The 21,637-nt window shown below is 43.1% G+C and overlaps 1 protein-coding gene across 1 annotated transcript in view; it reads right to left on the bottom strand.

Annotated features, from left to right (window-relative positions):
* Positions 1-723: 723 nt before the first annotated feature.
* The window catches only part of LOC105493945 (diacylglycerol kinase kappa), a 107,061-nt gene continuing 86,147 nt past the window's right edge, over positions 724-21,637 (bottom strand). Inside the window, exons 16-28 of the mRNA XM_011761990.3 lie at positions 20,621-20,725; positions 20,069-20,165; positions 18,395-18,502; positions 12,498-12,594; positions 12,144-12,251; positions 11,091-11,204; positions 10,611-10,745; positions 9,275-9,435; positions 8,542-8,683; positions 7,482-7,568; positions 3,880-3,990; positions 2,561-2,684; positions 724-1,111 (exon numbers count right to left, since the gene is read on the bottom strand). Coding sequence (XP_011760292.2) covers positions 1,032-1,111; positions 2,561-2,684; positions 3,880-3,990; positions 7,482-7,568; positions 8,542-8,683; positions 9,275-9,435; positions 10,611-10,745; positions 11,091-11,204; positions 12,144-12,251; positions 12,498-12,594; positions 18,395-18,502; positions 20,069-20,165; positions 20,621-20,725 — 1,469 coding nt within the window. The 3' untranslated portion in view covers positions 724-1,031. The remainder of the gene's footprint in view (positions 1,112-2,560; positions 2,685-3,879; positions 3,991-7,481; positions 7,569-8,541; positions 8,684-9,274; positions 9,436-10,610; positions 10,746-11,090; positions 11,205-12,143; positions 12,252-12,497; positions 12,595-18,394; positions 18,503-20,068; positions 20,166-20,620; positions 20,726-21,637) is intronic.

Here is a 21,637-nt window from a genome sequence, read left to right as displayed (position 1 = left end):
CAAGAAGTAGGGCAGTTGGTAGAGGTGTATGTGTTATGTAGAGTAAGGGGGAGTGGGAAGGGATTCCTGGATTAGCACAATAAATTATAGGGTCACTTAGAGGTCAAGTTGTATTTTCAGTTCTTAAAAATATATGTGTGTGTGTGTATATATATATACATCTTTATGTCTCTATACATAATCTATACTGCAGCACAGCGGCAAAACATTTAGTTAAAAATTCCAGCAAGAATGCAGGCAAACACTCCATGGAGGCATGCAGGCTAGGATCAAGGCAGCAGGAAGGGAGCCTGTATGGTTGCCATGAAGGGTGAGTTCCAACCAATGAGCCCACCCAGCCACCAGAGCACCACCTGGACATATGCAGACATAGAAGCACACATGGAAAAACACAAAGGGTTTGCAGAAAGAGAGAGAGAGAGAGAGAGAGAGAGAGAGAAGTTACCACATCTACAAGAAGAGATTTCACATGGTCATCTTAACAGGAAAGTGGACAAGCCCCCAGGATCTAGTTCTCATTTTAATGAGCCAGCTAGAAGAGATCTGAAGGTGCAAGTTGCAGTTGGCAGGGATTCAGAGAGACACACAACCAAGCCTGGCTGTCCTGCCTGCCCCCTTCTCTTCATCTCCCTGGGAGTCTGTGTGTCTTTTCATTCATTCCTTAGCATTGATAGTTTCTCTGCTGGTCAGAGAAAACTATTCCAAAACTCCCTGAATCCTTGAATCCTTTATAGATCCCAGGCCATTCATAAAGCGCTTATCCCAATAAACATTATAGTTGCTCAAGATGCACAAAGAGAAGAAGAACTGAACAAGACAACTCAGAACAAGAACCTTTGGCCAATGAGGAAATGTAAACCTCTAAGGAGACCAGATTAAGTCCAGGAAAATGCATTAGTGAAAAGAATTGGAGGGTCTTTCTTGGTGGTGCTCATGTTTGTTCTGAAATGATTTAGTCTAGCCTGTATTGAGGTTTTGAGAGTTTTTTAAGTAGAATTCTCAATGTTGTGAGTTCTTCCAGCTTTCAAGGGCTACAGTTGAGATCTTGATGGTGTTAGAGGATCATCGCCCTTTGCTTCATCTTCACAATGTCTGCGGTGCCACAGACTTCCTTCAGAGGAAAAAAATGGTATAGAAATAATGAGGTTAGCACACTGCCAGATGCCTAAGTATGTGGACCCAAAAGAGAGCAAAAAGTCTGTTAGAAGATAGACTGGTTTGTTCCCATTTTACTAACCATCTCTGAATCATCAGAGAAAACCAGCTAAAACCATGTGAGCTAAAGACAAATGGGATGAATTTTCAGAACCTGATAATCTATGGAACTGATATCGACTCCATCAGCGTCTTTAGAAATATTTGCAAACACCAGTCTCCCAACTGACAGACTCTTAAGGAATCAACCAGTTGGACCATACCTGAGAAAATACAGCTTGATTCAAGAAATTCTCTCTCTTAGCATTCATGCAAACTCTTAGTTCCTTGAAAACAAACTGCTACCCTCTGTCCCTTTCTTTTTTTCTTTTCTTTTTTCTTTCTTTCCTTCTTTCTTTCGTTTCTCTCCCTTTCTTTCTCCTTCCTTCCTTTCTTTATTCTTTCTCTCTTATTCCCCTTCCTTCCTTCCTTCCTTCCTTCCTTCCTTCCTTCCTTCCTTCCTTCCGTCCTTCCTTCCTTCCTCCCTCCCTCCCTCCCTCCCTCCCTTCCTCCCTCCCTCCCTCCTTCCTCTTTCTTTCAAGATGAGGTCTCACTTTGTTGCCCAGGCTGAAGAGCAGCAGCACGATGACAGCTCACTGCAGCCTCAGCCTCCCAGGCTCAAGCAATCCTCCCACCTCAGCCTCCCAAGTAGCTAGGACTACAAACGCACACCACCATGCCCTATTATTTTTTTATTTTTTGTAGAGACGGGGTCCCACCATGTTGCCCAGGCTGGTCTTGAACTCCTGGGCTCAAACGGTCAGCCTGCCTCGGCCTTCCAAAGTGTTGGGATTACAGGCGTGAGCCTGTTCCTTTTTTTCCATGTCCACTATTACTACATCTCTCAAGCTTCCGGGTTGTCTAGGACCAAAATTTAGGAGGGGCCACCATGGACATCAGAATTGGCACAACTGAAAACTCTAAGAGAACCTTTTGAATCCCACTGATATGTCAATAGTCTTTAAGGCCAATTCTGAAGAAAGAAGAAATGGAACCAAAATTCAAACAATAAAACATACAGATATGTTGCTTTTCTACCACTTACTATAACAGGAACAAAAGTGTTTAGATAGGTCACGGAACCTGTTCCTGACTCTTAAGAGTGAATCAGGCAGAAAAATCACTGCCTGTTAGCATTTTTGTTTTCTGTATATGTCATGGAGAGCACACAGGTTCTTCCCTTACCACTTTCTCTCACCTTGTCCAAGATATGGCTTGGTATCACTTACTGCTGACTCCCAGATGGCCTCCCCCTTCATCATCACCATTCCCACAAACATTTCTAATGGGGGCTTTAAGTTCCTGGGAGGTAGCCAGGCTGTTGGGGGAAGTCTTTATGATCCCTCTGCCTGTAGGGGAGACTTACCAATAAAACTCTGGGCACCCTGGCCTGATTTAGGCTTGTGTTCCTCTTCTAGCTTTTTCTTTCCCAATTTGGGGAACTTAATTTTCAGCCTGAGACTTCTACTGTCAGTGTCCGAAGATTTTTCCTGAGAAACCACAAGAGGAAGGTCAAAATGTTAGTTGCCTAATATTCAAAGATAATTGCTAGAGTCCTGGAAAAGTGGTAAACAAGAATGGCTGCAGAGAACAGGGAGATCTGCTCTCTATCCAGGTATGAGAAACACCCCCATCACCGGTCGCATGCCCTAGGAAAGCAATTGATCCTTACTAAGAGGCTACTTGATGCCAGGTGCCTTGCTAGCGTTAATAAATGCTCTCATACAACTCTCAAAGCAACCTCGCAAAGTGGTTATTAACATCCCTGTATCAGAGATGAGGAAGCAGAAGCTTGGAGAGGTTAAATATTTCACCTGAGCTCATGTGGCTAGGGATTAGAAGGATGAGATTGCTAGCACCACTGCTAGCTCACATGGAATCTCTGCATGAATTAGGAAAAAACACCTCTTCCTTCAGGCATATAGTTTGGTGAGCCCTTACTTGCCCTTGGCCAAATACCTTCTTATAGGGAAGACCCTTGCCTGCCAGCCCAGCTGCTTCCCTGTCTGGAATGCAAAGAGGGTTCTCTCAACATAACTCTTAATTATGAATGTGGGCTCTCTGCTGTGCACATCATGCAGGCTCCGTAATTCCAGCTCAGGCCTGCTAAAGTGTGCTTGTTTTACTACTGGTCTCAGTAAATTACAATTTTGAGATTAACTTTGTTGCCAGAAAACCCAGAGTGGGAGGGATGGGGGATGGAAAGCAGCAGGGAGAGGTAATATTTGGAAGATTTAACCACCAGTATGGCCTGGGCACCAACCATTTAGAACAGATATTGGCTGTGAACAACTGGCATGGCCATACTAGTATGAACTAGATGAAGTTCAGTCCTGGCAGCAGGTGCTGAGCAGGGAGGGGGAATTTGCAGCCAGGAAAACAACACATGAAAAAACCTATCTTGCTTATTCTTTCTTGATCATCTCTTGTTACAGAATGAGTCTCCTTTCTGGTTATTTTTCCACAGCTGCCTAATCTTTCTACATGTTTTCTGCCTTACCCTATCTATTTACGATGAAGAGATTAGGGGGAGGTGGGCAGGGAGGACGCTCCAGTAACCTTCAGTTGAAAGCCAGCACTGGACACCCTGTACTACAGTCACCATGTCCTGGCCCACACTGGAAGGGAGGGCACTAAGGAAGAATCCCTCTTTCCCTTTATTTCCCAATTTCCAAGATTACGCACCTCTGGAACAAAGATTGAATTCATCCAGTCAATCTCAGATAGTTTTTTGAACTCCTTATTCATGGCATCCAGGGCGCTTTGTAGTGCCGTCTCATCCTCAGCACTTCTCAGCTGGTACAGACAGGAAAAAGAGTGAGTGTCCAATGCCTAGCACTTTTGTAGACTCTTACACTCTCCCCTACTCCCAGTCCCTGCTAGTGACCAAGAGACCACAAGGTGCCAACTCGCATCCCTTTGGCCCATAGCCAGCTCTCTTCTTTCTCAACAGGAATATCCAGAAAACAACCAAATGATGGGGCTTTCCTTGGGGCGGGGCATGCTTACAGTTTTGCAAGCAGAGAGGCCTTTTGATTAGTATCAATTAACAATGAGCTTCACCCCTACAGCTTAGGGTCCAGGACAAGGGTCCTACTGTTGACCTGAAGTCCCTGGAGACATCCCAGTGTTCCCCTAAGTAAAAGCTACCTAGTTTTGAGCATATACTGTGTGCCAAGCACTGTACATACACAATTTTGTCCCATCTTCCTGGTAGCCTTACAATACCTTACAAGGTACTATTGTTCTCATTCCACGGGTGAGAAAACAGATTCCAAGAAGTCTGGTGCTCAAGATCACACAGCTAGACAGAATCCAGGTCTGTTTAACTATATAACCTACCCTCTATACAACACTGTCTTAGCAAAGACATATGGGGAGGCCAGATGCTGAGGGAATCTTTATTACATGCTTACTGTAATTTAAAGGTTGTTTTGTGAAGCAAGGAGAGAGCTACAGAGAGACTAGCTCAACTTTCTCCTCCTGGAAAAGAGGGTCTGTCTCCCTTGGCCGTGCTTTAGCCCCCAGCTATCACTCTTACTAATTAAGAAATGAGTTCTAGAAGGTTTAGGAAGCAAATTTAAGTGCTCCCTAGTAACCCCCAGCGCCCACAAGATGAACTCTGTACAGTCCATGAAAGACTTAAAATGGATTCTTTTGGGACCATCTTCGACTCAGAAGAATCAAGTTCTAGAACATCAACACAGGTGAGATAGTTCACAATCCAGTAAGTAGTGAGCTGGGAGAACAGGTGGGCACAGATATCTCCAGCCCTCACATGCTTACAGCCCACCTAACCTGGCCTCACCTCTACTCCCCGGCATGCACTTTACTTTCAATCTAGCACTTATGTGGCTTTTTGCTGTGCACGGGCCACTTGCTGCTCCAGCCATAGGTCAAGCCTTGCTGGCTGTCACAAATGGGTGGCATGTGAATGAGAGGAGTACAGGGTAGGAGGTTATGGTCAGTGACGATGGGATACTGAGGGAGGAACAAGTCAGTGCAGACAAATAATGATTTTTGCTTTTCAACTAGTAACTTAAGAAAACAATTTCCAAGATTATGCACCTCTGGAACAAAGATTGTCCTAGATGGACGGGACATGTGTGTGCCAAGTAAGGGAAGTGGGAATTACTGGGAGGGATTCACTTCGTCATCAATTTACTTCCCTTTGCTAACTCTGAGCTCCTTACTGCCCTCCTTCTTCAAGGGGAGGAATAACACCCAAATGAAACAAGCTGTATCTCCATCTCACCTCTAGGACAGCCTTTCTGGAGATACATGGTCATTCTTTTTTTTTTTTTTTTTTTTTTTTTTTTTTTTTTTTTGAGACGGAGTCTCGCTGTGTCGCCCAGGCTGGAGTGCAGTGGCCCGATCTCAGCTCACTGCAAGCTCCGCCTCCCGGGTTCACGCCATTCTCCTGCCTCAGCCTCCCGAGTAGCTGGGACTACAGACGCCCGCCACCTCGCCCGGCTAGTTTTTTGTATTTTTTAGTAGAGACGGGGTTTCACCGTGTTAGCCAGGATGGTCTCGATCTCCTGACCTCGTGATCCGCCCGTCTCGGCCTCCCAAAGTGCTGGGATTACAGGCTTGAGCCACCGCGCCCGGCCAATACATGGTCATTCTTAGCTGCTGCCTGCTTCTTGGCCACATTTGGATGTGTGGATGTGTATGTGTGTTGAAGTTCTCACCAGGCCCTATGAGGTGGGAGACTTCTCAAGTGTGGTATGTGCTCAAGTTGGGTTGTTGGTTGGTATGAACCAATTTTCAGGTCATGAGTCTCAGGAAAGTCTGAATGGTGACAAGAGACCAAACTCACCCATTTCCTGCTGCCCAAACAGGCAAGGCCATTGAGCTCTGCCTATATATAGAAGGTACTTCTGTTGATGTTGTCTGAGGCTGAAAGACTAGCTTGGGGCTCAGATGTTGGGACAGCCTGACCTGATTGCCTTAGCCACTCTGCCTCCTGTGCAGTGTGCCAGTTAGATGAGCAAATGAAACGAGGAAATAGATACACTTCTTGCAATATCAACTCAGAAGCCCCTCTTCAAATAAACCTTAATTAGATGAGAGGCAAGCACAGCACCTGCCTCAGGGCCTTACCAGCCAACCCTAAAGTGGGATGATCATAATTAGTCACCTCATCAGAGCACACTCACCAAGTATGCCTATGGGTTTTGCATTCTGAGAAACATGCAACTAGCCTTGTAGCTCAAAAATGGAGCCTCAGTCTGTTCTCCCTGGCAGTAATAAAATGTACCATCTATGAAGCTGCTAGTATGTGCTAGGCGCTGATAGGTACCAATATACAACACCCTGGAGAGGTAAGGATTGTAATTCCTATCTTGTAGATATGGAAACTAGGACCCAGAGAGGTGAAGTCGCACAGCTAGTGTTATAGGTTGAATTGTGTCCCTCCAGGAATGATACGTTGAAGACCTAATCCCCAGTACATCAGAATGTGACCTTGTTTGGAAATAGGGTCATTGCAGATGCAATTAGTTGTTGAGATCATATTGGATAGGGTAGGCCCCAATCCAATGTGACCGTGTCCTTATAAGATGGCCTTGTGAAGACAGAGAAACACAGAGAGAACATCATGTGAAGATAGAGGATTGAAGTGATGCATCTACAATCCAAGGAACACCAAAGCTTGTCAGAAAACCACTGGAAGCTAGAAAGAGGCAAAGGACCCCTTACAGGTTTTAGAGAGAGGATGGCCCTGCTGACACCTTGATTTTGGACTTCTTAGCTTCCAGAATTGTGAGAAATACATTTCTGTTGTTTGAGGACACCTAGTTCTTGATACTTTGTTATGGCAGCCTTAGGAAACTAATATATTAATAGCTAGTAAGTGACAGATTTGAGATTTGAACCCAGGAATCTCCCAATTTTCCCACTATTCCACACCACCTTCTCATGGGGTGAAAGAGGCATATAGAAACTTAGGAGGCACAGAGCAGTTCAAAAGAGCTCACTTTTTTCTACTGGAGCTGTATCAAGTATGATAACACTCTACTTTTTATTGGCCTGGTCTGAACCCACAAGACATTTACTAAAGGAGGGGTTGAGGCTTTCTCTCAAGAGTATGGTAGTCCCTATGGATTAGCATAACCCATGAAGTCATATAATCAACAACAATCCTAGGTGACACAGTAGGGAATTCCAGGCAAGCACCTGGCCAAAATGCTCCCACGGGTCTCCAGTGCCCTTGGACCAAGCACAAGACCATGATCATGTTCAGATAGAATACTTTGCCCTCCCATGCTCCAACCCCCTGCACTCACCAGCTTTTCATCCAGGAAAGCTGTGGTGTCATCGTAGAGCCCTTTAAGACTAAATGTAACATCTACAGCATCATTTCTGCTTAGAGTCTGAGAGAAGAACAGAAAAGGAGAGAAAAAGACAAAGACAGGGGAGTTGTTGGTTAGTAAGCATGCAGCTGGCTTCTCCTGGCTTCTCCGTGGGAATGTAGAAGCAAGCTAGTAGGATGTGGCTATAGGTGAAAAAGCATTATTCAAAATATAGCACAACTAGTACAGCATGAGCACCAACCAATCAGAACCAGTGCCAGTTGACAACTGCTGGTACAGTAGTTGTGTAGTACTATGTGAAGTGGCAGAGCATGGTTTGGCTTTGGCATCACTGATTGATTGCAGTGGGTATAGGAAAATAGGAAATATGCAAACCAGAGGGTCAATTTAAGGCCACTTGTTGTCCCTAGGCCAAAACCATCATTCCAGGGCAGGTGGAATTAGGGCCTACCATCTCTCTTCTTGCAACTTCAGGACTTGAGTTGCAGGCCTCCTGCAACTGTAATCAGGCCCTGACACAATTATATCTTTTGCCTAGCACTAAAGTTACTTTTTAAAAGCATCAGTTAACAATTCTGGCAGTGGACAAAGCCATGGGGTGACACATTTAACATTAAGTGTCCTGCCTTATATGGACCTTTCCCTCAAGAGGAAAACCAAGGCACCCAGAAGTTCTAGTTCCAAAAACAGGTATCCCCTTATCAGATTATGCAGAGATCTACTTGGGATAAGGAAGGCCCAAGTACAAGTTTCTCGTCATTCATTGTCCATTTCTCCCTTGAGGCTGGTGGGATGGATGGCAATCAGGGAAGAGGGCTAGCTCTCAGGCTGATGAAATCTGCTGTGGTTTTCAGCAGCCACCTTGGATCTATAACAAGTCAAGGAATGCCTGCCTTCCCGTCCACTCTATCCATCAGTTTCCTGCCATATTTGCCCAGTTTCTCCATCCAGCCTCTGGCTCCGCTTCCTTCCCTTTCATCCTCTTTCCTATCTGGTTTGACGTCTTTCCTTAATTCACTCCTTTTCCACTTACTTCAATGGGAATACAGGAAGCTGCACCCATCTCATTGCCACTGTCTTGGCCATAAAATATATCATTCAGGATGTCAGCGCTGGCATTCACAGAATCCATGAGGACAGACACATGCTGGTGGACCTTGCTCAGGTCATTAAGTCTGTAATAAAGCAAGGACAAATAGATGAGCCGGGATTTCTGAAGGACTTCTGGCCTGGGGCACTGGTGAGGGTTTGGGTAAGGGTAGAAGTAAAAGCCCTGGATACCTGACTTGGACTCATGACTCCCTCCTGTTATTTCTGCTCTTCTGTAGGTAACCACCTATGCTAGCAAATGTTTCTACTCTTCTCTAGGTATTTACCTTTACCCATCCTTGTCTCACCTGAATTTAGATACTGGGAACTTGGAGAAGGTAGAAGGCTAGAACAGAGGAGGGCAGCCGACTCTAGGAACTCCAAGGCCCTCCTGATATTTAAGGGCAAGGGTAAACAGTCTTAGTTCTGTTGGGTTTGGAGCAGCATCAAAAGATCCAAATTCATCCCTGGTTTAATGAGAGATGTCTAAACTGGCTTATTGCTGAGCACAAAGAATATTTCCTGCCTGGATTGTGAGGGTCCTACTCAATTTTTAGAGCTCTAAGCTAAATTCCTCTCCAAGGCCAGGCTCCCTAGTAGCCAATAGACACAAACTGGCTTCTTCTCCCTATACCTTCTCAGGATTCTCAGCCCTGTATCTAGGCCAGTCCACTTACTTGCTGATGAGGTTTTCTGCAAGCCGAGCTAAGTGCTGCATCTGGGCATACTCCTCATCAGAGAGGTTCTCTTGAGAGTCCTGGGAATCCAGTTGGGGTTGAGGGGCAGCTTGAATTTCAGTATGCTTGTACTCCCACATTTTCATTGAGTTCTCAAAGTCCTGGAGATGAATACAGTGGCATATCCTAATGATTGCTGTAGCTACTAGGGCACATGACGGATCTGCCTGTGAGCCTGAAATTTGTGGGCAATGGGTATGTGGGTGCAGTGGGTAAAGGGGAAGGAGGGTCCCCTGTCCATTCCCTCTGTCATACCCATCTATATACCTATACAAGTATCCATCATTTTATTCCATCTCTTCTGGACTATGCCCTTTTAGTTTTTGTTGTTCTGAGTATGCTGGGTTTTGGGACACCAGGCTTGGATCAGACACATGTCTGCTTCCTAGAAGCTCCCATATGAAGGCATCACGACTGACAAGAGAGTGGAGCACCTTTCCTGCTCCCTTCTTTGCCAAATGTAGGCAATATGTGGTGATGCAGTTTAGAGCCAGACATATTTAATTGAATTTTGAATCGTGTTTCTGTCATTTACTGGTTTTGTGACCATTAGCAAATTATTTAACCTCTCTGGTTCTCATTTTCCTCATCTGTAAAATGTGAGTAAGTGTATCCACCTCATAGGATTGTGGAGAGAACCTACGTGAGAGAAACGTAAATGCTTAGCACAGAATAGGCAGTTTATAAACTGGACTTCTCTTCCCTTCTCTATTGCTGTTTCTATGGACTTTTCACAGGTTAGAGTGCAAGATAATCTCCAAGCATTGAATATGTGATCAATAATAGCTCCTTTAAAAGCTTTAGAAAGTTTAGCTGAAGTGGATGACATTTATGAATGCAGCATTTTAAGGAACCTTAGAGATACCTAAAGACCATATTCAATGCAGAATCTGTTGCTGAAGGAGATTTTTCCATAATCATCTGACGCCTTTAGCTCTCTTTGCAGTGGAGAGAGGAGGATAACCTTGTCCAAAACCAGAGGAGGAAGCTCCTTGTCTCACTCTCTTGGACAGTGTTTGTAAATGTCGGTATATATCAGAATGTCTTGAGGAGCTTGTTGGCAAATTTGGGTTCCTGGAAACTAGGCACCCCTATGTGGTTCAGTGGGTCTGGTGTGGAGCCCAAGAATGCATTTATAACCAGCACCTCAAGTGACTCTGATGCCAGAGGCACACAGACCTCCCTTTGAGGAATTCTGCTTGAGTGGAAATATTCAGTACTCAAGTGACTATGGATGAGGCAGTATAGGAGCCCAAGACAAGTTTTTCCCCCTTACCCGATCTCTTGTCAGCATCTGAGCAGAATTCTTGTATCTAATCTTGATAAGGCCTGGTCTCTGAATCCAGGCCTCCCCATCCACCTGCACTGGGATACCTTCTTCACCATCAATGGTTATCATCACCTCATGGCACTGCCAGAGAAAATGAGGAAGAATGGGAGATAAAAATGAAGCAACTGCTATAACTCTATCTGATAATCTCATAGTTATGGCCTTGAATGTGTATCTGAAGCAGGACTGGAAAGGATGTGAATCAGATCATCCCAGGAAGAAACGCCTGTTTCTTATGGGCTTTTTGCTCCATTGGCTTCTGCCACCTCTGCCTCCAACCTCAGTCAGCACTTTACTGCCCACCAGATAACCTGCTCACTCCACCCTGGCATTCTTATACCCAGTTAATTCCTGGGACTATCTCACATCCTGGGTAGCAGCCAAAAAACTCAGCGCCTTCGTGGTGCCCACCCAGCTCCTGCCTACCTGGGCAATGCGATGATGATGCAGGTTGACGATACGGGACATTGCCATCTGCACAGAGCCAAATATTGCCACCACCTCCAGCTTCCCATCATCGATTGCAGGAGCCTCATATTCCTGAAGCGGAAGAACTGTGTCACATCTCCCACCCTTGGGAAATCCCACCCTGTCTATAACAAGAAGGCATGTTTAAAGGCTCCTGGTGAGAATTTTTCTAGCTCACGAAGAGAGAAGAGAGGAAACAGTTCATTATTAAAAGGGAAAAATATGAGGTCAGGAAGGCAATCTGGGAAAAGGATACTGAACTCTTAGCCAGTTCCCTCCTTGTCCAATCCAGCATCATAAACCCCCGAGGCCAGTCTTATTGGCCTTATGACCTTCTTGGGTAAACTCAGAGTAAAGCGGTCGTGGTCAGCTTCCCAGGAGATTTTACTGGCAGAATTCCTTGGAGAAAAGAGCATGGCCTTGGCCGGGTGCAGTGGCTCACACCTGTAATCCTAGCACTTTGGGAGGCCGAGGCAGGTGGATCACCTGAGGCCAAAAGTTCAAGGTCGACCAGCCTGGCCACCATGGCGAAACCCTGTCTCTACTAAAAATACAAAAGTTAGCTGGGCATGGTGGCTGGTGCCGGTAATCCCAGCTACTTGGGAAGCTGAGGCAGGAGAATCACTTGAACCTGGGAGGTGGAGGTTGCAATGAGCTGAGATCATGCCACTCCAGCCTGGATGACAGAGCGAGGCTCCGTCTAAAAAAAAAAAAAAAAAAAAAAAAAAGCATGGTCTAGAGAGCCTTTAAAGGATCTGTCAGACCTGAGGAATGGAAAATCCAAAGCTCAGGCAACACCTAAGAGTTGACCTTATCCTGAGGTCTTCAGTTGAATTTTCTGCTCTTGGATGGTAATTGCCTAAAAAACTGATCATACAGCTGCTGCTAATAAAGGTTTTCAGCCTCTTCTCCCATTGTCCATTTTTCACTTCAGTTAGCACAATGCTTCCTTCTGAGAGACCTTAGTGGGATCATGCCTTTCTCCCTCCCAATTCCTTGTTCCATACTAACCGTGGTTGCTGTGTTGCTTCCCCAGAAGTTGATACCTCCGGCATAGCTGGTAATGTTGAGCACTACGATGCCTTGCAGGTTTGGCAAGGAGATGGTTTCTCCATCACACTGAAAGAAAAGAGTAGCTCTCATTAGCTGGATCTTTAGATAGCAACATGAAGGAACATTTATAGAGATGGGGAAAGGGCTCTGTCTTCTCTTCCATTACATGGAAATCTATCTTTATGCCCTCCTCCCATGAGCTGTGAGGATCACAGAGTTAAAGCTCAGGAAGAACCAGCATATAGGGTATTCCCAAGGCCGTGAGATTTCCTTTCTCCATACCCAGGAAAGACTACCCCCTTTTCCACTAACCTCCAAATGCACTCGTTCTTCCAGTTTCCTGTAAGAGCGCTGCAAAAGTTCCTTGGTTCCCAGAAGGCCATACCACATCTTGTTCTTAAGGCGGCTACTACAGGGAGGTAAGCATTAAGAAAGCAGAGGGTGAATGATATATAGATAAAAGGTGGAGAAAGACAGGAAGGAAAACTATCTTATTTCTCAAATGCCTCCTTAGAGAGTGGAGTCATGCTAAATGGTAACTGGACAGCAGTTAATGTAACTGGTATCCCATGCAAACACAGAAATGTGTTCCTGGGCCCCTTTGAAGCCTCAGTATCCTATCAACAGATAAATTTTCCATTTCTCCTTGCTACCAATATTGGTCCAGACTTGGAAGAAACAGGCTATATTCAGACATCAATGCTCATAAAAAGCTATGAGCATAACTGGCTGCTACACACCAGCTACCACAGTTGTGCTACTCCAGGAGATTTCAGCTGCTTGGAAACAATTTCATTTGAAACATGTGACTTTTAGAGTGCAATGTTTTTGAAGTAGCAACTTTTCTGGCAAAGTGAAGTACTTTTCCAAACACCAGATCCATGTACCAAATGCTTAATTCAATGCCATGGAACAGATCTAAGCTTAGTAGGGAGATTTTAGAGGAACAGCCAGTGGAGAAAAATAAGAGACAGGAAAGGATATCAGGTGACTTGAGGTGGAGGTAGGGAGGACAGGATCTTGCTGACTGTGGGATCTCTGATAGAAATAGGTGGGGTGCTTACGATCACTAGAAAGGCTGGATATAGTTTACTTTGAGTTTGTAAAGTAGAGCCACAGAAATGAGCCATCATCACATGGAATGAGTTTTGAAATATCAGAAGGCTAGCACAAAATTATTGAGACACTGTTTAAACCATTCGTTCTCTGGGCACTTTGATGTTCTCATCTACAAAAATAGGAGTTTAGGTATATGAAAATGCACAATACCTAGAACAAACCAACTCTGAAAAAAAGAATAAAGTCAGGGACTTTCATCTCCCAATTTCAAAAATTACTGTAAAGCTACAGTTACCAAGATAGTGTGGTACTTGCAAAGGATAGACACATAAATAAATAGAACAGAAGTGAGAGTCCAAAAATAAACCCTTGCATTTGTGGTCAACTGATTTTTGACAAAGGTGCCAACACGATTCATTGGGGAAAGGAAAGCTGTTTTAAAACATGGTGCTAGGAATGTAAAAGAACAGAAATTATAACAAACTGTCTCTTAGACCACAGTGCAATCAAACTAGAACTCAGGATTAAGAAACTCACTCAAAACCGCTCAACTAAATGGAAACTGAACAACCTGCTCCTGAATGACTACCAGGTACATAACGAAATGAAGGCAGAAATAAAGATGTTGTTTGAAACCAATGAGAACAAAGACACAACATACCACAATCTCTGGGACATATTTACAGCAGTGTGTAGAGGGAAATTTACAGCACTAAACGCCCACAAGAGAAAGCAGGAAAGATCTAAAATTGACACCCTAACATCACAATTAAAAGAACTGGAGAAGCAAGAGCAAACACATTCAAAAGCTAGCAGAAGGCAAGAAATAACTAAGATGAGAGTAGAACTGAAGGAGATAGAGACACAAAAAACCCTTCAAGAAATCAATGAATCCAGGAGCTAGTTTTTTGAAATGATCAACAAAATTGATAGACTGCTAGCAAAACTAATAAAGAAGAAAAGAGAGAAGAATCAAACAGATGCAATACAAAATGATAAAGGGGATATCACCACCGACGCCACAGAAATACAAACTACCATCAGAGAATACTATAAACACCTCTATGCAAATAAACTAGAAAATCTAGAAGAAATGGATAAATTCCTGGACACATACACCCTCCCAAGACTAAACCAGGAAGAAGTTGAATCCCTGAATAGACCAATAACAGGCTCTGAAATTGAGGCAATAATTAATAGTCTAGCAACCAAAAAAAGTCCAGAACCAGACAGATTCACAGCCAAATTCTATGAGAGGTACAAGGAAGAGCTGGTACTATTCCTTCTGAAATCATTCCAATCAATAGAAAAAGAGGAAATCCTCCCTAACTCATTTTATGAGGCCAGCATCATCCTGATACCAAAGCCTGGCAGAGACACAACATAAAAAGAGAATTTTAGACCAATATCCCTGATGAACATCGATGCAAAAATCCTCAATAAAATACTGGCAAACCGAATCCAGCAGCACAACAAAAAGCTTATCCACCATGATCAAGTGGGTTTCATCTTTGGGATGCAAGGCTGGTTCAACATACGCAAATCAATAAACGTAATCCAGCATATAAACAGAACCAAAGACAAAAACCACATGATCATCTCAATAGATGCAGGAAAGGCCTTTGACAAAATTCAACAGACCTTCATGCTAAAAACTCTCAATAAATTCGGTATTGATGGGACATATCTCAAAATAATAAGAGCTATTTATGACAAAGCCACAGCCAATATCATAGTGAATGCGCAAAAACTGGAAGCATTCCCTTTGAAAACTGGCACAAGACAGGGATGCCCTCTCTCACCACTCCTATTCAACATAGTCCTGGAATTTCTGGCCAGGGAAATCAAGCAGGAGAAAGAAATAAAGAGTATTCGATTAGGAAAAGAGGAAGTCAAATTGTCCCTGTTTGCAGATGACATGATTGTATATTTAGAAAACCCCATCGTCTCAGCCCCAAATCTCCTTAAGTGGATAAGCAACTTCAGCAAAGTCTCAGGATACAAAATCAATGTGCAAAAATCACAAGCATTCTTATACACCAATAACAGACAAACAGAGAGCCAAATCATGAGTGAACTCCCATTCACAACTGCTTCAAAGAGAATAAAATACCTAGGAATCCAACTTACAAAGGATGTAAGGACCTCTTCAGGGAGAACTACAAACCACTGCTCAACAAAATAAAAGAGGACACAAACAAATGGAAGAACATTCCATGCTCATGGATAGGAAGAATCAATATCATGAAAATGACCATACTGCCCAAGGTAATTTATAGATTCAATGCCATCCCCATCAAGCTACCAATGATTTTCTTTACAGAATGGGAAAAACTACCTTAAAGTTCATATGGAACCAAAAAAGAGCCCACATTGCCAAGACAATCCTAAGCCAAAAGAACAAAGCTGGAGGCATCACGCTACCTGACTTCAAACTATACTACAAGGCCACAGTAACCAAAACAGCATGGTACTGGTACCAAAACAGAGATACAGACTAATGGAACAGAACAGAGCCCTCAGAAATAATACCACACATCTACAACCATCTGATCTTTGACAAACCTGACAAAAACAAGAAATGGGGAAAGGATTCCCTATTTAATAAATGGTGCTGGGAAAACTGGCTAGCCATATGTAGAAAGCTGAAACTGGATCCCTTCCTTACACCTTATACAAAAATTAATTCAAGATGGATTAAAGACTTAAATCGTAGACCTAAAACCATAAAAACCCTAAAAGAAAACCTAGGCAATACCATTCAGGACATAGGCATGGGCAAGGACTTCATGTCTAAAACACCAAAAGCAATGGCAACAAAAGCCAAAATTTACTAATGGGATCTAATTAAACTAAAGAGCTTCTGCACAGCAAAAGAAACTACCATCAGAGTGAACAGGCAACCTACAGAATGGGAGAAATTTTTTTCAATCTACTCGTCTGACAAAGGGCTAATATCCAGAATCTACAAAGAACTCAAACAAATTTACAAGAAAAAAGCAACCCCATCAAAAAGTGGGTGAAGGATATGAACAGACACTTCTCAAAAGAAGACATTTATGCAGCCAACAGACACATGAAAAAATGCTCATCATCACTGGCCATCAGGGAAATGCAAATCAAAACCACAATGAGATACCACCTCACACCAGTTAGAATGGCGATCATTAAAAAGTCTGGAAACAACAGGTGCTGGAGAGGATGTAGAGAAATAGGAACACTTTTACACTGTTGGTGGGATTGTAAACTAGTTCAACCATCATGGAAGACAGTGTGGCGATTCCTCAAGGATCTAGAAATAGAAATACCATTTGACCTAGCCATCCCATTACTGGGTATATACCCAGAGGATTATAAATTATGCTGCTATAAAGACACATGCACATGTATGTTTATTGCGGCACTATTCACAATAGCAAAGACTTGGAACCAACCCAAATGTCCATCAATGATAGACTGGATTAAGAAAATGTGGTACATATACACCATGGAATACTATGCAGCCATAAAAAAGGATGAGTTTGTGTCCTTTGTAGGGACATGGATGAAGCCGGAAACCATCATTCTCAGCAAACTATCGCAAGGACAAAAAAACCAAACACTGCATATTCTCACTCATAGGTGGGAATTGAACAATGTGAACACTTGGACGCAGGAAGGGGAACATCACACACCAGAGTCTGTCGTGGGCTGAGGGGAGGAAAAAGGGATAGCATTAGGAGATACACCTAATGTAAATGACGAGTTTATGGGTGCAGCACACCAGCATGGCACATGTATACATATGTAACAAACCTGCACATTGTGCACATGTACCCTAGAACTTAAAGTATTTTTTAAAAAATGGTGCTAGGTCCGGGTGCGGTGACTCACACCTGTAATCCTAGCACTTTGGGAAGCCGAGGTGGGTGGATTGCCTGACCTCAGGAGTTTGAGACCAGCCTGGACAAAATGGTGAAATCCCCGTCTCTACTAAATTACAAAAACTTAGTCAGGCATGGTATCATGCACCTGTAATCCCAGCTACCTGGGAGGCTGAGGCAGGAGAATTGCTTGAACCCAGGAGGCAGAGGTTGCAGTGAGCCGAGATCATGCCACTGCACTCCAGCCTGGGCGACAGAGCGAGACTCCGTCTCCAGAAAAATAAAAAGATAAAAATAAATAAATAAAAATGGTGGTGAGATAATTAGATATCCACAGGCAAAAAGATAAACTTAGACTCATACCTTAGACCCTCACACTATACATAAAAATGAACTCCAAGTAGATCATACACTTAAATGTATTAATAAGAGTTAAAACAATCCAAACTTTAGAAGAAAACTTTGGAGCAAATTTTTAAGATCTTGGGTTAGGCAAAGATTTCTTACAGATGGCACCAAAACATGGTCCATAAAGAAAAAACTGATCAATTGGACTGCCTTAGAATTCAATACTTTTGCACTTCAAAGATACCACTAAGAAAATGAAAAGACCAGCAACAGACTGGGAAAAAATATTTGCAGATCACATATCTGACAAAGTTCTTGTTTCTCAGCCCAGGCCTGCTTTGAGAAAGAGGCTCTAGTGTCAGTGGCAAGGGTGGGGTGGGGTATCATGCTTTTTACTTATAGCTTCAATGTACCACAAGAACTCTGAGACTGACTTAGGTCTTGTCTGAAGTATGAAAGTGCGAGAAGGTGCCATGCAGGCCAACACTGGATAGGGTACAATTAACGGGTCCAGGGGAACCAGGTTAGGAACACCAATAACAAATAGAGGGATATTTGATACTTTGCAACTTTGTCTAGTGAAAACAGATCTGAAGCCACTACTGAAACCTGGTTAAACTCTCACAGACAGAACAAAGATGGGCAATTTGCTAAATTGAGTCAACATAATCTATTCTCAGTAACAGTAACACAGGTAGCTGTGTTTACACAGAAATCCACAGGTCTGGATTTGAAGGCAGCTCCAAGCTTAGGATGCCAGTGCAGTTATCCAACATTTGGCACACACTGTTCTGCTAGACTAGTCTTGGGACAAATGCATTTTACTTCCAATGGGTCCCTTTCTTTCTGTTGCTTGTCTGAGAGGTAGAGAATGTAGGAATACGTATGTATATTGTGATAGTGTGTTTGCATGTAGGGATGGGAGTTTCTTTTCCTTACTTGTATTGCCCCGGGTGTTCATCTCTTCTGGTGTTGAAGTCCAGAGAAATTTTAGCATCCAGTCCAATTCCGAAGTAGTTGTTCATGACACATTTTTCTTTGAAGCGTCTGAAATTAATCAAAGAAGAGGACAGACATTGGTGCAAGAAAGAAGTGCCGCTATCATTGGGCATGAAGATGAATCTGCATGATGGAAAACCATTGAGGGAAGGCCCCCTCCACACTGGGCACTAACTATAACATTTTTGAGAGGCACATGTAGATATCCTTTTGTGTGAACAACTAGCTGATTAGCTGTAAGAGGGAGTGCCTAGCCAGTTGGGAAGCTTCAGTGGGATTGGAACTCATAATAAAGAAGCAGCATTCATGATTTTAGTCATCTTTGGAGGCCTCATATATGAGTGGTCCCTATTTTCTTCATTGCAGTATTAAGGGAAATACAGTCATTGGCTTATTCCTATAAAGAACTTTTGAATATCCTAGACACAAGCATGCCATGACAGTTAAGTCTGCACAACTGCTCTCAGTGATGTCTGACATCAAAGGGCAAAGTGACCACACATTTGGGAGGAAAGACTGATAAAAGAGGGTAGATATGTCCATAACAAAAAGCCAATTGTCAAGTTTCCTGTGTCCATCTAGGGTGCCAACATCAAAACCAGTGGTGTGCCATAGCCAGTTGGCACCAGCTCATGTAAACTGATTATGCATAGCTCTTTCCAACTCCGGATTCAATGGCATTGTATCAGTAATTTAAATAGGCCATGGTGGAAGGGTTTACACCATAAATGAATCAGGGCTTTCTCCCGCAAGAGAGCAGGTTGTTAAACACTTGCCAGTGCACTATTGATCAAAATTCATTAGGTAGATCCATGAGAGCTCAGACATAAATTTGAGCCAATGGTGAAGTGTGGGGGCAAGAATGCGGGTTGGAGACAGGAATAAAAATTGTTTTCTTAAATAAATTATTTAAGAAGACATAAATAATTGCTAACTGTGTCCTTTTGAGAAATTAAAATGGATACAGTTGAGCTGTTTAATCTTAGATTACTTTTTTATTCATTACTGTACTGACCCTACATCTCTCACATGAGATTTGCCTCCCTCAGCCACAGTCCAGAGATTGGAGATTCTCTAACTAATGTCCAAGCTGATCTTCTTAATGGAACTCAGAATGAGTAAATGTGGCAGAACTTGGCTGCTGGGGATATTCTAAAGAGGGAGAACTGGTGAGACAGATGTCCTTAGATTTGTTGCCTAGTCCCCTAACTAATGACCATTTAGTTTTTAGTATCTTCAACCTTTTACTGTTAAGGGCAACAGTGAAAAACAGCAAGTCCTCTGTAATAACAACAACTAACATTTATTAATTGTTTATAATAATACCAATAATAACTGCAAATGCATATAACACTTAATTATGGGTGCCAAGCACTACTCAGTGCAAGTACTTTTCACATATAAATGTAATAAATACGGCAAACCCATGATGCAAGTTCTACAATGGTCTTCATTTTACATATGAGAAAACTGAGGATCACACTGGTTTAGTCACTTGTGTAGGTGACACAGCTAGTAAGTAAGAGAAAGGATTTGATTATGGATATCCTGAGATTGTGCTCTTAACAAGAGAAAGAAAGAAGCCATTAAACAGGGATAGAGTTAAATACTTACATAGATTCAGGTGTAAAATATAAGTGATCCAAGTTAAGGTTGTCTAGGTCCTCACTTTTGAGAGAAGATATAGCAGACAAAGTGCCACGACGAGAACCTAGACACAACAGACATCACTTGGGTGTCGGATACAAACAAAAAAGCCCTTCCCCTCACTTGTATTTCACCCCATTTTCTCTGTGGAGGCAAGGTCAAGCTCAATGACTTTCTCCTAGATAATATTAAGGGTTCTCATTCCAAAGAGGGATCCTCTTGGATGGATAGGGACTTCCACTGAGAAGAGAATAAAGCTGGGCTGCTTGCTTGCTGGCAGTGAAAACAGCTTCAAATCTTGGATTTCATCAGGCCAACCTCTTCAGTGTTCCTAATGAGGTCATTACTCTGGACATTGGCATGGGATCCTATAGTGTGAGTTTCTGGGAAAGAGGGAGGGGTAACTGCTGCAGGAGTATGGCTAAAAGAGGACGCATTAAAAAATACATACTTATTCTTTGGGAACTAAACAACAGTGACGCAGGCTAGAATAAGGGAAGAAGACAGAAAGATCCTTACGGCGTCGTGGGCTTGTCTGGTTAATATCTTCTGGGTCATCTTCCAGGAAGAAAGTTGAACTAAAGTTCTTAACAGATATTGTCTGTTTGCTTTCCTCATCCAGAACTATAGAGAAAAGTGGGAGGAAGGAAAGCAAAAAAGAAAGGAGGAAGGGAGGGAGGAAGGAGGGAGGAAAGAAAGAGGGAGAGAAGATGGAAGGAAAGAAAGATTAATTACACTTATTGAACATTTATTGAGCATCTATTTTGTTTAGTTAATGGGTAGATGATGGAGACTCCCATTTGACCATCACGTCTCCTCCATGATACTGTTTGTAGTCTCAGCTTACTTACAGTGTTGCTGTTTTTTCATATTCATGCCTGAGCTTTCTTTGTTTTACTGGTTACTCCTTTTTTTCTGTCACCCAGTACATGTGGTTGTGACTAGAAGTTTGTGGCTGTGGATTGGGGTATCAGCATGGGAAACCCTCTGCTCTTCTACCTCCATTCTATTAGTTGATTCACTTACATGGCTTCTGTCTATAATTGAGCCTCTAGGACTGTGCCACTCTTTCACTCGAATGTCTCACTCCACATCTGGAACATTTGGGAAGTCTCTTTCCTTTCACCAGCCTATATGTTGTATAGCTGAGATGCTTAGTCTCAGCCTGTGTCAAAGCTCATAGGCTCAATCTCTACCCCTACCAGGGAGGTCTTTTATTATCTCATAGCCACAAGCTACACCTCTAAATCTAACATATATGCCGATGGAGCAGACTGAGGGTTGGTTGTGACAGTTATGGCTACATCAGTTTAATCTGATCCCCACTGCTTGGAAACTAATTATAGAAATAGAGGCAAATTGACTGTTTAATCCTTCCACTGTGCAGAAGGGAGATTTTCTTTCTTTCTAGGAAACTTGGCTGAGGTTGTACCTGAAGGTACCAAGGCAGGGCAAGGCACCATGACTAAAAGTCAAGGGCCAGCCAAACGGACTTCCTTGCTGCATAGGACTTCTGCTCAGTTCCAATAGCTTAGT

This window comes from Macaca nemestrina, chromosome X (genome assembly GCF_043159975.1).
Source record: "Macaca nemestrina isolate mMacNem1 chromosome X, mMacNem.hap1, whole genome shotgun sequence".
Lineage (NCBI taxonomy): Eukaryota > Metazoa > Chordata > Mammalia > Primates > Cercopithecidae > Macaca > Macaca nemestrina.
The sequence above is the reverse complement of the archived record's forward strand: the minus strand, read 5'-3'. Positions and strand labels throughout refer to the sequence as shown.